Here is a 15,547-nt window from a genome sequence, read left to right on the forward strand (position 1 = left end):
GTAGCCCTGGCTGTCCTGGAACTCACCCTGTAGACCAGGCTGGCCTCCAACTCAGAAATCCCCCTGCTTCTGCCTCCCAAGTGCTGGGATTAAAGACATGCACCACCACTGCCTGGCTATTTATTTTTTTTAAAACGTCTTTCGCAGTCTTGCCCTTTCTACTTAATCTATCTCAAGCCTACCACAGGGAAGAGCACTTGATTGCCTTTTTCCCCCCTTTTCCTCTAGTAGTCTTTTGCTTTAGGTTTAAATGCTATGCAATCCCAAGTAATAATCATAACATATTTTAATTTTTTAAAAATTAATGTATTTATTTTTATGTGTATGGCTGTTTTACCTGAATGTGTCTATGTAACATGTGTTTGCCTGGTACACACAGAGGCCAGGCAAGGGCAGCATGTCCCCCGAGACTGGAGTTACAGGCAGTTGTGTGTTCCTATGTGGGTGTAGGGAATCGAACCCACGTCCTCTGGAAGAGCAGCCAGTGCTCTTAACTGCTGAGCCATCTCTTTTGCTCCAATATTGCATTTCTGGATGAATTTTACTTTTAATTACATATATGTATAGGGGGTCTGTGCATATGGAAGCAGATATCCAGAGAGGCTCGAGCTGTTGGGTCTTCTGGAGCTGGAGTTACATGCAGCTGTGAGCCACACTGTGTTTGTGGGGACGTGGACACCCTCTGTAAGAGCAGTGCATGCTCCTAACTGCTGGGCCACCTTTCCAGCCCCAATAGCTGTACTTTAACTGTAGGCTGGGGCCTTCATTGTCTTATCTCAAGCTTTTTACCTCAAACTAAACATTGTTTAATACTAATACACCAAGAAAAATGCCCTGACTTCTGTTGACATGTCTGTTAATGGGAGAGAAAATAATTGGTTCTGAGAGAAGAAAATAATTCCATTGTTTTTCGAACACTTTCACTTGGGGGTGGGGCTGGGAGTCCCCAGCATGGGCTGCATTGCAGAGGACTAAGGCCTGGTCTCCTGCACCCACACTGGGCAGCTCACAACCAATGGGACTCAAGGAGGATCTGACACCCCTTCTGGCCTCCATTGACTCTTGCACACGTGTGCACATGAACATAGATACTCACAGAGAGGTACATGGACACATATATACACATGCATGTACACAAGACATACACACCACGCATGCACAACACACGTGCACACACACGCACACACACGCATGCACACACACACGTGCACACACATGCACACACACAAACACACACACATGCACACACACGCGTGCACACACACAAACACACACACACACACACACACACACACACACACAATCTTCACTGTTAACTTGACCTGATCTAAATTTACCATAAAACCATGCCTGACCATATCTGCGAGTATGTTTCCAGACAGGATTAACTGCCCAGTTAATCTGTTCACTCTTAAGTGAGTGGCATTATTCCCATAGGTTGGGGGTGGGGGAAGAAACTGGAAAAGGCAGGATGAGGGCTGAAAGCCACCTCTCTCTGCTTCGGGATCAGCCCAGATGTGGGTGAGCAGCCTGCGCTCCAGCCCAGGCCTTCCCAGCTGTGATGGACTGACTGTGCACTCTCACTGTGTGACCCCAAAGCAGACCTCCCCAGCTGTGATGGACTGACTGTGTGCTCCCACTGTGTAACCCCAGAACAGGCCTCCCCAGCTGTGATGGACTGACTGTGTGCTCCCACTGTGTAACCCCAGAATAGGCCTCCCCAGCTGTGATGGACTGACTGTGTGCTCTCACTGTGTGGCCCCAGAACAGGCCTCCCCAGCTGTGATGGACTGACTGTGTGCTCCCACTGTGTAACCCCAGAACAGGCCTCCCCAGCTGTGATGGACTAACTGTGCACTCTCATTATGTGACCCCCCAAAGCAGGCCTCCTCCCTTAAGGTGCTTTTGATCAGGTATCAGGAAGAAAAGTATAAAATATACATCCCTAATGCAAAAAAATATGAAATTTGAAACTTTTTGAGAGCTGATATGACACCAAAGTTCCAGATATGAGCATTCGTGAAATTTGGGGTTAGGCAGCTCAACTGGTAATTTTATGCAAATTGTCTCAAATGCCCAAACCCCTAAGATCAGAAACACTCTGGATCCAAGCATTTTGGATAAAGGAATTCAACCAGCTTAAATTTTGTTTTATGTTTAGTATTTTTGAGTCAGTTTCTTGCACATGGCTGATATTTTTTTTTCAAGATCAGAGTCCTTTTCCTTTTAAAAAGTGAATTTTTCCCAGTTATGTTTATTATTAAAACATGCTTGATCTTGCTTGGCTATATAATTTTCTGTTTTTTTTTTATACCTTCTCTTTCTCTCTCCTTCTTTCTCTCTTTCTTCCTTTCTTTCTCTCTCTCTCTCTTCCTTCCTTCCTTTCTTTCTTTCTTTCTTTCTTTCTTTCTTTCTTTCTTTCTTTCTTTCTTTCTTTTTGTCTCTGTTTTCTTAAATTCCCCCCTCAGCACTTTGGAAGGGAGACTGTTTGCTTCCTGTTAAATAAGTCTATAACTTTAAACAACACATGGGCCGTCTTTTTCCCAGTATATCATTGATGTGGTTTTTTAGCAACAGCGCTTGGCTGACTACCCTGATTAGATTCACCAGATGCTTGCCAAAACTCCTCCTCCCTTATGCCAGCCTGAGATTCCCCGCACAGCCCAGACTAAATGGCTCTGGCTGGCCTTGTTTGTGGCTGTTTAAAAACAAAACTTGTTAACATATTGTCAAATCATACATCTCTGAAGTCTACAGAGACTTGGCTCTGGCTGCAGATGGTAAAACAGCGGGGCTGGCTGCAAGTCATGGCTCCAGGCCCACTCTAAAGCGGAAGGGGAGGGGGGGAGGGGCGTGCAGAGGGTTCCCGCTTCTCTTGTTGCCAACAACACACGTGCCTGCTGCCCACTTCCTCTGAATTACTCCCTGTCCACTGGCACCCCCCTCAACCATCTCCAGGGCTGGCCATCTTTGTAGACGGCCTATAGGCCCAGAGCTGGTGCCTGCAAGTCAGATGGGAATTTCCTGCAGGGTCTCACTGCTTCTCCTTAGCTGTCCTCTTACTGTGAGCCTCCATCTTACCCCAGGGAGTCCTCCCTAGCTGCCCCTCCTCCACTTGACCTCACCACTCAGAGTCCTCCCTTCCATTCCCACTCTGCTTCTACCTCAGGCTGATCTTTGACCTCTTAAGCCTGTGGAATCTGGTTTCTCCATGTAGAGTGGAAGACCCCGAGGCCAGAAACACAGAGAGCTTAGAAAAGACAATCAATAAACGAAAAGTTAAGGCCACATCTGCCTGTATTCATACACCAGACCAAGGGCTTTTCAATGGTGGGGGTGAGTGACAGTAGCTTCCATAGAAGCTGACGTACCCACAGAATGTGACAACGTGTGAACTACATGGCTCAGCCTGTGGCCCACACGGAAGGCATGGGTGGTGTGGGGCTGCTATGCCCAATCAGTCGTGGCTGTGGTTTAATGGCCGAGCAGCACGTCTGATGCAGAGGGCAGGTGGATGAACTCCAATGTGGGAGGCGGGAGACCCAGAGAAAATAATTTCCCTTTCATGGCAGTGGGCTGGGCACAAGGCAGGGGCCAGCCTCTCTGCTCTGGCCCAGTAGCTGCTGTGGATGTTGGAGTTCAGAGGCTGCTCTGCTCCAAGGGGCCTGGGGAGCACATCAACAGAGGTGCACCCCACTTCTGACCTGGTGCTCTAGCTGGAGATGTCTCCCTCCTGTCCCTGCTCTCCTTTCCTCTTGTAGCCCTCCCTGCCTGGCCCCGTATCCCTGTCCTTACCAGCGCTCCACTGCTGAGCAGGATCATGAAGATGATGAAGGTCTCGAACCAGCTGTGCTCCACAATGCGGTAGCAGGTCTTTCGCAGTCTCCACCAGACCTTCCCTGGGGCCTGCGTCGTGTCTACCATGCAGCAAGGACAGCGTCGGACGCAGCCTGTGGGGAAGGGCAACAGGCCCGTGAATACTTCAGTCTGATGGCAGAGGGCTGCCTGTTTGAGGGGATGACTGGAAGGTTGGGATGATGGGGTACGTGGTGTGGGGTCAGAGTGCGGGAGGTCTGGGGGCTCTCCCTGCAGAGCCACACACTCAGCAAACACTCTGTGAGGATGCTGGGTGGACTGGACTGAGCAGGGGGCGGGGCTGGGGATGGCATGGGTGCCAGCTGGCTTGTTCCCCTTAGGAAATGAACTCTGGAAATACTGATCTCCATGATCTACCCCCTTGGGAACGGTGGCTCCCTAAGTGACCACCAGCACTGGAGAACCACAGCTACCTTCCAAATGCACCCATTCACAAAGTTGCGAATGTTGGTCACTAACACTGCCACTTGGGTAGACAGGGAACGACTTTATATGCAGGGTGTGGCGGATCTGGGTTAAGCTGGCTTACGCATGCCTGCCACACCACAAGCACAGGGCTATCATCCCTTAGCGATACTGTCCAGTCCTGCACCATGGGCAGGCCTACTATGGCCCACATCCCAGGGAAATGGTAACGGGAAGCAGCTCAGGGTGAGGCACAGCAGGGCCCAGGTGCTGAGGCACTCTCAGGTCTCCTGTCCCCCAGTACCTTCAGTAAAGCAGTCCTCTGGGTCCTTGACGTCCTCACCGAGGTCTGGGATTTGCTCCAGGAGGTCAGCGGTATTGGTCATGTCAGCGGTGCTACCCTCCGAGTAGCTGTCCTCGGGGGTCTGCGGGGGATGGGAGGGATGGCGTGGGCTGAGGACCAGCCTCCAGCTCCAGCCTAGCATCTGGGGGAAGCCTAGGGTGTGTGCAGATGGCTCCCTCTTTGCACACGTGGGACTCTGAGGTGGAGGTGGCTCAATGCCTGTCACAGAGCCACTTAGGGAGGGTGGAGCTTCAGGACTCCTGGGTCTGTGGTAGATGGGGTTTAGGGCTGGGGTGTGTTGGAGTAAGGGGGTTTGGGAGAACTCAGGGTAAGGAACACATCTAGCTTAGACAAGACTGACAAAGTGGGGGCACTATGGGATCACCCATTGGTGCGCAGACACATATCCAGAACGGAATCAGAATCAAGACACAGCACACAGCCGAGACACAGGCACACGGCAGCAGGTCAGACATGCAGAGAACATGCTAGCAGTACACCATGCTTCCTGCTTAGCTCACACAGGTTAGAACGGGGGCAGAGAAAGTGCTGGAACCTTCCCTCCCTGGCCCTAGACCTTGATAACTTGCTTGGTTCCCAGGGAGGCTCCAGGGCAGCGGTTTTCAACCCTTGGGTTGCAACCCCTTCCGAAAACCTATCTCTCTCCAAATGTTTACATTACAATTGATAACAGGAGCAACATTATGTCATGAGATAACAACGACATAATCTTATGGTTGGGGGTCACCACGACATGAGAAACTGTATCAGAGGGTCGCAGCATCAGGAAGGTTGAGAGCTGCCGCTGTAGGAAGGACATCTGGTAGCCTGTGAGTGTAGGTGCCTTGTGGCTGTGGGTAGTGCCACATGTGTGTAGAATACCCAGTCCTACCACTGTGAAGCCTGAGGCTCAGCCGGTCCCTCCTCCAGAACAGTTCAGCCAGTGAACTGCCCCCTGGGTGATCATCTCAGGCCTTGATGCTCTGTGGCTCCCTACTAGCTGAATTCTACTTCAGCAAAGCTGCTCTTGATCTTGGTCTAGCTCCTCTCTTCTCCGAATCTGCTCCTCTTGTGTCCTTCCTGGCCTCTCTAGGGAGCACTGCCCTTACAAGTCATTTACACAGAGGTCACGTCCCTACCTCTGCTTAAGGGGAACACAACTCAATGACGGGAGTCAGGAAGGCCTCTGTAGAGAAAGGAGCCCTCATCCCCTAACCCCCACTGATCTGCTTCCATCCTGCCTCACTCTCCTCTCAGCCTGAGGCCAGCCTAGGCTCTTGACTGAATGCTGGGGCCTGGCTCTGTGGCTCCTACTGCCTTTTTCCCCTTCCTGGGATGAGTCCCTATGCCCGTATCTGTACCTCTTGTTTCTCCTTACTTCTGAGGTTTGTGGTCTCAGGGACTAGGTCTCAGGGGAGTGGCCAGAGGGGTAGGGTTCTGTCTCCTGGCCCATGCTCTTGAGGCTGGCTGTCCCAGCTGGGGTTCTGCAGGCTCGGAGCTGAGCAAGGCCAGGAGGGCTGTCATGAAGTTCTCCGGATCCTACTGCAAGAGGGAGGCAGTCATTTCTGTCTGAGACAGGAACTCACTGCAGCTGCTGTTGACCTTGAACTTCCGATCTTCCCAAGCACTGGGATTGCAACTGTAGGCTGAGGCTCCCTGTTTATGCAGTGCCAAGGCTTTGTGTACTAGGCAAGCCCTCTACCAACCCAGCTACAGGTTCGGCCTGGAAGAAGTCCTTCCCCTGGGAACACCACAGCATTTCTCTCGACTCCTCTCCCCGGACCACAAACATCTGAAGGGAAGAAGCCGCAAAGCTCACACTCTCCTGAGGCTTGGCATCCCAGATCCTCCTACTCCACTCAAGTGTAAGGTAAGACCATCTAGGGAGAAGGCCGATCCACACGGTGAGGATAGTCACCAGGGCCTCGTGCGTGCTCCAAGATCAGCAATGATGGTGGAGCATCCTGGGGCCTGTCTTACAGGACCAAAGTCACCAGCACTGGGCTGAGGAGTGAGGTCACCCAGCACTCTCTGAGCACATGCTTGAAGCGAGTGAGGCTGAACAGCGTGGTTGGCTGGCTCTTGGCTTAGGGGCTTAAAACTCAGATGTGCGGAGGAGCCAGGCAGGTCACACATGCAATCGGGCAGGTGGTGCTGCGGCAAATCAGAGAGCTCCAGGTGGAGGCTGGGGAATGGCTACCTCCTGTCTTACAGCATGTTAGCCCCACTCTCAAGTTTTCAAGAGAAACAAGAAATATGGATTAAAAAAAAAAACACACACACACACACAAAAGCTCCCAAGCGTGTGTCAGTTAATTCAAAGTAAAGCCTTTTTGTAGCCACAGTAAATGTTTTTAATTTTTGCAGGGAACACAGGGAAGAGGCATCAGTTGACAGATGTGGTGAGGACTGTTCTGAAGACCACCCGAGTCCTCTCTGGATACGGTGAGTTGCAGGACAGATGCTTGCCGATCAGCACAAGAACACAGGGGCAAAGCGTGAGGAGAAGGGTGAACACGCAGAGGGACCGGCTTGGTCGGGCTGCAGAGTCTTGACCTGGGGTAGATACCATCTCTCCCTGTCAGGACACTGGTTTCCCACCCTCCTCTCTGGAACACATCTCCATCCCGTCTGTGACACACTTGCTCTAGCCGGTGCTGCGGCCCCTCACAGCCTGGCCCTTGCCCCAGCAGCAGAGCAGACCCCACTGTTACCTCACCACACCCCGGGGCCCGGGGCTCCGCTTTCCGCTCTTGCTGCCAGTCTGCCTGAGATGTACTGGCCTCAGCTTCAGAGGACGTGCTCTCTGACCCCTGGCTCCAGACCCTGGGCTCCTGGGGTGGCTCGTGGCCATCAGACACAACATGGGATTCCTGCTAAAAAGACCCCATGAGCAGAGCCCAAACACCCGGGCAGAGGGTCTCCAGGGCCCTGGCCTTGTGGGCTGCAGGCCCTGTCCACTGCTTCCTGGCCTCTTCATGAACCTCCACCTACTAAAGACCCCTTCCTCTGCTGACCTGGGTCAGTAAGTGAGAGGTCCCCAGTAAGTATGGGCAAAGGACCTGTAGCCAAAACTATTTAAGGCTCCCCGAAAGGGCATGGCTGGACCACGATGCCCATCTTAAGAATGCTATCAACTCTCTTCAGGAGGATGCGCTGACGTCTCAAGTTCTGAAGGTACTGCAGTTGGCCTGCACTGATTCTCACAACGCACACACCAGAGCACACACCCATGCACACTCATACACACACGTGCACCTGCACAAGCACACTCGCACGTTTGTCCTGGTTCCAGGGGAAGGGGAAAAGGAAGCTCAGCCAGAATCTAACTCTCATGTCCTGTGCAGGAGACACTGGAAGCTGTGGTCCTAGTAATACCAGCCCCGCCCCCCCCCAACTGCCCCTGTTAGAGCCCTACAACAAGGGCCAAGGCTGGACTGTGAGGCCAACTGAGGCAGAACCCTAGGGCTGGGCCCAGCTATTGCCAGCTGAGAAAGCAGCCAGGAAGGGCCACCGACATGGAGGGAGACTGGTTATGCCTGACCAAGGGGCCTAAGGAGCTACATGGAGCCCAGCTCGGGTCAAGGGAAACCTGAGGGGCAGAAGCTCTGCTTTGGCCAGACCCTGGTCCTAAGTGTTAAAAATAACAGGTTGAGAGATAAGATAGTGGTGTCTCCAACACCTCCCCTCCAGCGTCACTTATTTTTAAATCTCAGAATTAGCCTCAGGCATGGGAGGAGGGGAGGGGATGCTTGTGAGGTCACCAAACCGTAGCCCTCTCTCACCCTGGTATCTGTCTCTGCTGGTCCTGGGGCCGGACAATGGGCAGAGCTGGGGGTGGGGGAATGGAGGTATTCATCAAGAATGCTTAGCCCTGCCTCATGTTCCCTGTCTGTAAGGTTAGCCAGGGATGAATACTAATTAACAGGATAAATGGGCAAGCTGGAGTTGGCGCCTGCTGAGGGGCCAGCTGCTGAGGGGCCTCCCCTCTCCCCGCACCCCTGCTGAGGTACAAGCAGGTGGCAGTGCCATCAGGACAGGGTGGGGGGATGGCTGACCTGTTTGCTGGACTCTTCTTCTGTACCAAGGCTGTCTTCTTCACCCTCTTCTTCCTGGTCGTCAGTGTCTGACTCAGCCACCGCGATGGGAACACACACAGGCTCCGTGTCCCCAGGGGCGCCCTGGCCCGGCCGCTTGTCTTCCTCGAACCGTGTTTCCTTGCGGGCTGGGGGCGCCTTTTCCACCTCTGGGGGTGGTGGGGACCTGGGGGCGGTAATACAGCTGGGCAGCTGGCTGTGGGTGGCAAGAGCCGCGGGCTTCTTAGGTCGCCGCCGCAGGAGCCCGCAGCAGAAGTCCCAGGTGGTCCGCTTGACAAAGCGCAGGCCCCTTTGGATGCGAGCCAGGGCCAGCTGGAGGTTGTTCATCTCCCCATCCTCGTCGGGGGCTGTGAGGTTGTCTGCGCTGAAGGAGCTGAGCAGCAAGGCCAAGAAGAGATTCAGGACCTGTTGAGGCAACGGGTCAAGTTCACCCAGGCACTGCTGGACTCTGGAGGGGAAACTGAGGCCCTAACAGACTTGAATACTCCTGAAGACAAATAGCTCAGAAGCACAGAGCCCAGGATGCTGGACTCTCACCCACCCCTCTCCTTCTCTTCCATATAGAAGCTTCATCTACGAAAGAAAAATGAATTAAAGTTCTTTTTGCAAAAGGCTCAGGCAGCTAGAGTGCAGACTCAGTCCCTTGTATTTCAGCTCAGGGTCATGGGGAGAGCCTCTGTTTGTTTAGAGGGCCACAGATGAGAGGACAGTGAGGGGCTTGCCCCGGGTTACACAGAGAGGTGGGGGAGAGCCTTAACCAGGCACCAGCAGCCTCTGCACCCAGCCCCTCGGGACTAAGGAGGCAGCGGGCACAGTGGGGGAGGGTGGAAAGTGTGGAGTTAGAGACAAGGCAGGACCTCAGAGAAACCACTCCCAACTTAAGGAGCTTTGTAAGGGCTGGGTAAAAAGGAGCCATTAGCTCTGGCTCCCCACAGAGGCGGGCTACCTGTTGAGCATCTGTGGCTGATAACAGAGCATTCTGCCTGTTTTAAAATGGTCTTGGCACCTTTCCACGTGAGGGTCACAGGAAAGCGAGCAGAGAAGGGATAGTAGCAGGAAAGGACATGGGGAACAGGCATGTCTCAGATTGACTGTGGGGTGTGACACACCTGGATGGACGTCGTGGGACAAGCGAACCGCCTGGCCCCACGGAGGGCAATGAAGATGGCAGCAGGCCTGAAAGCATTCCCTGGCACCAGGGATCTCTTGTCAGTCCCCAGGAAAGAGTTTAGCTGAAGGGGCTCTGTAGTCAGATGGCCACATGAATCCCTGAGCCCCTACCCCTATCTTTTTCAAGCTCCTCAGGGATGCACCGCACCACAGGGAGTCCTTCTCAGCCAGGAAACCAAGTGTGAGCATTCTGGTGACAGTGGTGGTGACAGTGAGGACCAGGCCTCAGGAGGAAGCCATTGATTACAAAGTAACATGCAATCCCATGGCCAGCAAAGGCTAAAAGGTGCTCCTGTGCCAGCTCTACAGAGGAGCGACCACGTCTGACACCTGGTCACCCCTTTCATGTCCTTACCAGGGAAGCATGATTCAATATTAATCAAAACTGCTATCAGCGCTGACCTCCAGCCTGGCCCCGGCTTGTCTTCCGGGTCTAGGCACAGCCTGCATGTTCCTGATGCCCACTGTAGGTCCTCCTAGTGGCCCACATCCCTCACCCATTACTGATCCCACAAATGCTGACTCTGTAGGGAGTCCTAGGTCTAAGCTTCAGGCAAGGTAGGAGGCTTTGCCCACCCACTCGGGACCTGAGGGCCTCTGTCTCCAGCTTCCGAAATCTGGTTTCTTCCAGGGCTTCCCCGTCAATCATGTGTGGCTCCCAGCCTTGCCTGATCCCTTCCCATTTCAGCAGCGAGCTCGCTTCCACCCACGCGGCTGGCCCCAGCAGCGGCCCAGTTCCTGAGGCGGCAGCGTGGGCTGGCAGTAGCGTCCCTCCTCCAGAGCCTCTAATCTTCTTGTCCCCAGGCAGATCCGCTCAGAAATGGCAGGGCTCTGTGTGAGGGGTGGCTCAGCCTGGCATCGGTCTGAGTGCCGGGCACATTTTGCTTTTGCTTTTCTTTTTGGAACAGAAAAGAGTCTGACAGCCCTTGGGACCAGGGAGGGGATTAAGTGAGGCTCAACCCCAAGAAGCAGCTTTTGAGGGGACAAAGAAAGATGATGGGGCCTTGAGCTTTATGTCTGGGGCCTGAGCGGGGGGCGGGGGGGCGGGCAATCTGTTGGGTCCTGGCCTGACCTGGCTGAGGCACCTGGACACTGAAAACAGGTGGGTTTGGGGAATGGCTCTGAACCCCACAGTTATGATTTCACAGCAGGCAGGAAAGTGAATCTAATGCCCCAATGTGCCTAGCTACTGGTAAGACCCTGTGCTGCCCAGAAGGGACATGGTAGTCACAGAGGGGACAGACTGAGCAAGTGTCTTGTTTTGGTCACCTCTGTATCCAATGAGGTGGTACCCATCTTGAACTGATGACTAACTTGTCTCTTCTGAGCTGGAGGCCTTCCTTAACTTCCCTAGCTGGGGAAAAATGGCTCTCATGGATTCTTCCTTGGGGCCACTGACTAGTTATTTCTGTCTGTGAGTTGTTTCCCCACATCTCTCAAGTTGGTTGAGTGTTTGGGCTAGGCCATGCTTCCTTCTGTAAGCCCACCAACAGCCACCATATAATGTTTGGCCTGCAAGAAATGCTTAACAAGACTTGTTACTCTGAGTAGAAAACCATGAAGTAATTCACTGGTAATGGAGGACAAGTCAATAAGCAAGTGAATGAATCAAAAACAAGCGAATAATGGATACACGTGTAGAGGGTGTGCAGATGAATTAACAAGCAAAATGCAACAAAGAGTGAGCAAGTCAATGTGAACGGCTAAGTGAACCACTTGCTGGATGGATTAATGAATGAATGGGAGCAGTGAATGAGGGGTGTATGGGTAAGCTGAATAAGGAATGAATGGAAAAGGAGGAATAAGGAATAGGTATGGATGAGGAATGAGTAGAGGGTAGAGAGAGGAGAGGGATGAGTGAGGGATGATCGGGTGGATGGCATGAGCAGGCATGAATGAGTGTGCCCAAATGAGAAGTTGGCAGACAGATGACTGAATGAGTGGATTGGCAGATGGATGAATGGTTGGATAGATGATGGATGGATGCATGAGTGGATGATGGATGAATGGATGGATGGATGATGGATGGTTGGATGGATGATGGATGGATGATGGATGGTTAGATGGATGATGCATGGATGATGGATGGATAGATGAATGATGGATGGATAGATGGATGATGGATGGATGGACAGATGGATGGATGGATGATGGATGGGATGAATGAATGGACAGACAGATGGATGGATGGGTGGATAGATGATAGGTGGATGGATGAACAGGTATATGGATGGATGCATGAGTGGATAGATGCATGAATGGATGGATGAATGGATAGATTGATGATGGATGGATGGGTGGGTGGATGGATGATGGATAGATGATGGGTGATGGATGACAGATGGATGCATGAATGGATAGATGGATGAATGGATGGATGCATGTATGAATTGATGGATGGATGGATAGATGGATGGATAAATGAATAGATGGTACTAATCAGGCAGACGGATGAGAAGGTAGATGGTGTATGGATGACTAAGAGGGTAGTCAGCTGCACAGCTGAACATACTGATGTGTAGACAGATGAAAGTGAGTTGTGAATTGATATGCTCATGATAATTGCACAGGTGGATGGCTAAGTATGCACACAGGCATGAGGATGGATAGTTGAGTAGAAAGGAAAAAGATGGGCATGTGAGCAAGCAGAAGAATGAAGGGGTAGATGGATCAGAGGCTTGTGGGGAGGTGGATGGTTTGAGGGACAGCTGAGTGACTGGCCTAACTTAGTGGTGAAGCAAATGGGGGTAAATGGATGATGGGATAGATGGGGTTCAGGGTACATTCTGAGGCCCCTGGCTGACTCACCACAAGGTTGCCAATGACCATGACAAGCAGGAAGACCAGCAAGCACAGCGACTGCCCAGACACCTCCATGCAGTCCCACATGGTCTCAATCCACTCCCCGCAGAGGATGCGGAAGATGATGAGGAAGGCGTGGAAGAAATCCATCATGTGCCAGCGGGGGAGCAGGCCAGAGTCACTGATGCGGTGCCTCAGCTCCGAGTAGTTCTTCCCGAAGAGCTGCATGCCCACCACAGCAAAGATGAAGACGATGATGGCCAGCACTAGGGTAAGGTTCCCCAGGGCGCCAACAGAGTTCCCGATGATCTTGATGAGCGTGTTCAGGGTGGGCCATGATTTGGCCAGCTTGAAGACCCGCAGCTGAGGAAGTAGGGAGAGGAGGCGCCTTTGTGGTGGATCTGGGTTGCTGTTTCTCACAAACACTGTTACTTCCCCAGATCTTGCCTGAAAGCCCTGGAAGGCCGGTTCCCCTAATGCACACCCCAACTAGTTTCTCTTAGGGAATTCCTGCTGATTTTTGGTACAGTCTGAGGGGAGCCTGCTGTGCTCCAGTCCGAGCCTGTCTCTCTAGCTTAGCCCTCTGCCTGCCTCCACACTAACCTCCTACCCGTTACTCTCATTTCCAGAAGCTTTCTGGTGGAGTCTCCTGACCTAGTCCATCCTGCCTCTCTTGGAACTGTTCCCATCAGCTACTTTAGAGCCATCTGACTCACCCAATCACCAGCATCTTTCTTCTCAGTGAGCACAGAGAAAGATGGCGGTTGCTTCATATTTATTGGGTACCCAGGCTGTCCCAGGCCCAAGCTTAGGACGGACTGACTTAATCTGGATTTCTGATAACCACATGAGGTTGGCATGGTTACTGCTCTCTTTTGGTCCTCAAAGGAAAAGTCCCTTGGCTCACAGGAATGGGACCAAGATTAGAGCTTAGACCGGGCTTTCCCTGCTGCTCCTACGGAAACTGCCACAGTTCTCCTCTAGGAAGCTGTCCCTGATCACACCACCAGGCCCAGCTGGACCTCAGGTATTCCAGATGTGATCCAAAGAGCAGACTCAGCAACATCTGAGACCCACCGAATCTGCCTCTGCAGTGTCAAAAGATCTTGGATAATTCAGGCACTCTCAAGTTTAAAGAATGCAACGTCCCGAGTGAGCCACCCACAGACCTGGCTGGGCCTATTAACTTATGTCTCTGGAGGACATTATCTCCTGAGTTTCATCTCTCATCTGTGAGCTGCGGATGTCTCAACACAGACCCCACCCCTGGTTCCTGTTGGGACTAAGGAGGTACACGACAGGCTATGCCGCTGCCGCTGTCAGCTTTCCCCCAAGGAATGCCCACCTCCACCTGACATCCCCACACTCGCCAGGTACCCGGGAGCAATTAACAATGTCTGGACATGGTCAGGACAGGGCAAAGCATGTCGACAGTGGCTGTGGAGAGGTGTTCCGAGCCCCACCCCCTGCAGTGGGGCCAGGCAGATACCAGACGGAAGGAGCGGAGCACAGACAGGTTGCCCATGCGGGACAGGCCCAGCTCCATGAGACTGAGAATGACGATGATGCTGTCGAAGATATTCCAGCCCTGCTGGAAGTAGTAGTAGGGGTCAAGGGCGATGATCTTGAAGGTCATCTCCGCTGTGAAGATTCCCGTGAAGACCTGAATAGAGAGCGGGAGTCAGCGGGTCCTGAAGACCCTGGCCAGCAAGCTCCCTGCTTCCTGACTCTTGTCCTGCCGGTGTCTTTCTCAAAGCCTCTTGGCGACTGGCCAGGCTCATCAGCTCAGAAACAACCCGCGTTTATCAGGAGCTCTGCAGACATGCGGGTCTAACAGCCACCTGCAGGGGCAGCTGGGGCAGCTAGAGCATCCTTACAACACACTCCAGAGCTCCGCCTCTCCCCAGGTCTCCTTTCTCCTCAGAAAGCACTCTTACCTATGAGCCATCTCATGCGCATTTAAGAAAACTCATCCAAAAATTGGATGAGGAAGTATCACTGTCCCCATTTCACAGATAAGTAAATGGAGGCACTGAGAGAGGAAGTAGCTGTCTAGGGTCACAGTTAGAAACCTGTTGAAGGACATAGTCACAGGTTGGCCTGACCGGTGGCCTGCAGCCCACATGTGGCTGAGGCCCAACAGAACAAGTACACTTAAAAGTTGAAATAAAAACAATTTTTGTTTTTAATTTCCTAGTTCTTGAGTGTGGGTTTCCTAGATGACAATATCATGCTGCAGTGTCCAAGGCTGGACGCGCTCTCCCAAGACATTCCTGAGGATAGGAACTGAGGCTTGTTCCCCAGGTTTGCTTATGTGTGACAAAACAGCCCGTGGCTTGTGGACCTTGAAATCCAGGAGCCTGTGGTGTTGGCAGGCAGCCATGACACAACCCAAGGCCCTGACCGGCATGATCCCTGAGGGTATCTCTGCTGAGTTTGTATGTGGTAGCTTGGCCATAGTGAAGAGGCATTCGGGAGCTTCTGAAGGGGAAGGTGGTCGGTAAGCACACCCTGGAAACTGTACCAGGCTTGCAGACGGCATGGAAACATGGGAGTTGAGGGCACACCAACGAGGTCAGCATCCAGCAAGAGGTTAGCTGGTCTGGGTACCCTCGGGAACTCTGCCAAAGCAGAGACCACACAGCCTTTCGCCTCTGTTCAGATGGGGCTCTGAGGAAGCAGGCTGTGGGAGGACTTGCCACACAGGCTCCATGCAGCCCCATGCTCACTGCTTAGAAAGAACTGTTTCTCAGAGGGGACCTCAAGATCCTCCAGGCTGCACCCCAATATATGGGCTATCCTCTGCCCCTCCCCCAGCACACACGCCTGTTCCCACGCCCCTCCCCCAGCACAC

The 15,547-nt window shown here is 52.7% G+C and overlaps 1 protein-coding gene across 1 annotated transcript in view; it reads right to left on the bottom strand.

The window, feature by feature from the left end:
• Positions 1-15,547, bottom strand: part of Scn5a (sodium voltage-gated channel alpha subunit 5) — a 101,687-nt gene that overhangs the window by 26,167 nt on the left and 59,973 nt on the right. The window contains exons 15-20 of the mRNA XM_031343503.1: positions 14,183-14,356; positions 12,700-13,056; positions 8,683-9,126; positions 7,339-7,500; positions 4,586-4,706; positions 3,796-3,950 (exon numbers count right to left, since the gene is read on the bottom strand). Of these exons, the coding sequence (XP_031199363.1) occupies positions 3,796-3,950; positions 4,586-4,706; positions 7,339-7,500; positions 8,683-9,126; positions 12,700-13,056; positions 14,183-14,356 (1,413 nt within the window). The remainder of the gene's footprint in view (positions 1-3,795; positions 3,951-4,585; positions 4,707-7,338; positions 7,501-8,682; positions 9,127-12,699; positions 13,057-14,182; positions 14,357-15,547) is intronic.

Source organism: Mastomys coucha, unplaced genomic scaffold (genome assembly GCF_008632895.1).
Source record: "Mastomys coucha isolate ucsf_1 unplaced genomic scaffold, UCSF_Mcou_1 pScaffold23, whole genome shotgun sequence".
Taxonomy (NCBI): Eukaryota; Metazoa; Chordata; class Mammalia; order Rodentia; family Muridae; genus Mastomys; species Mastomys coucha.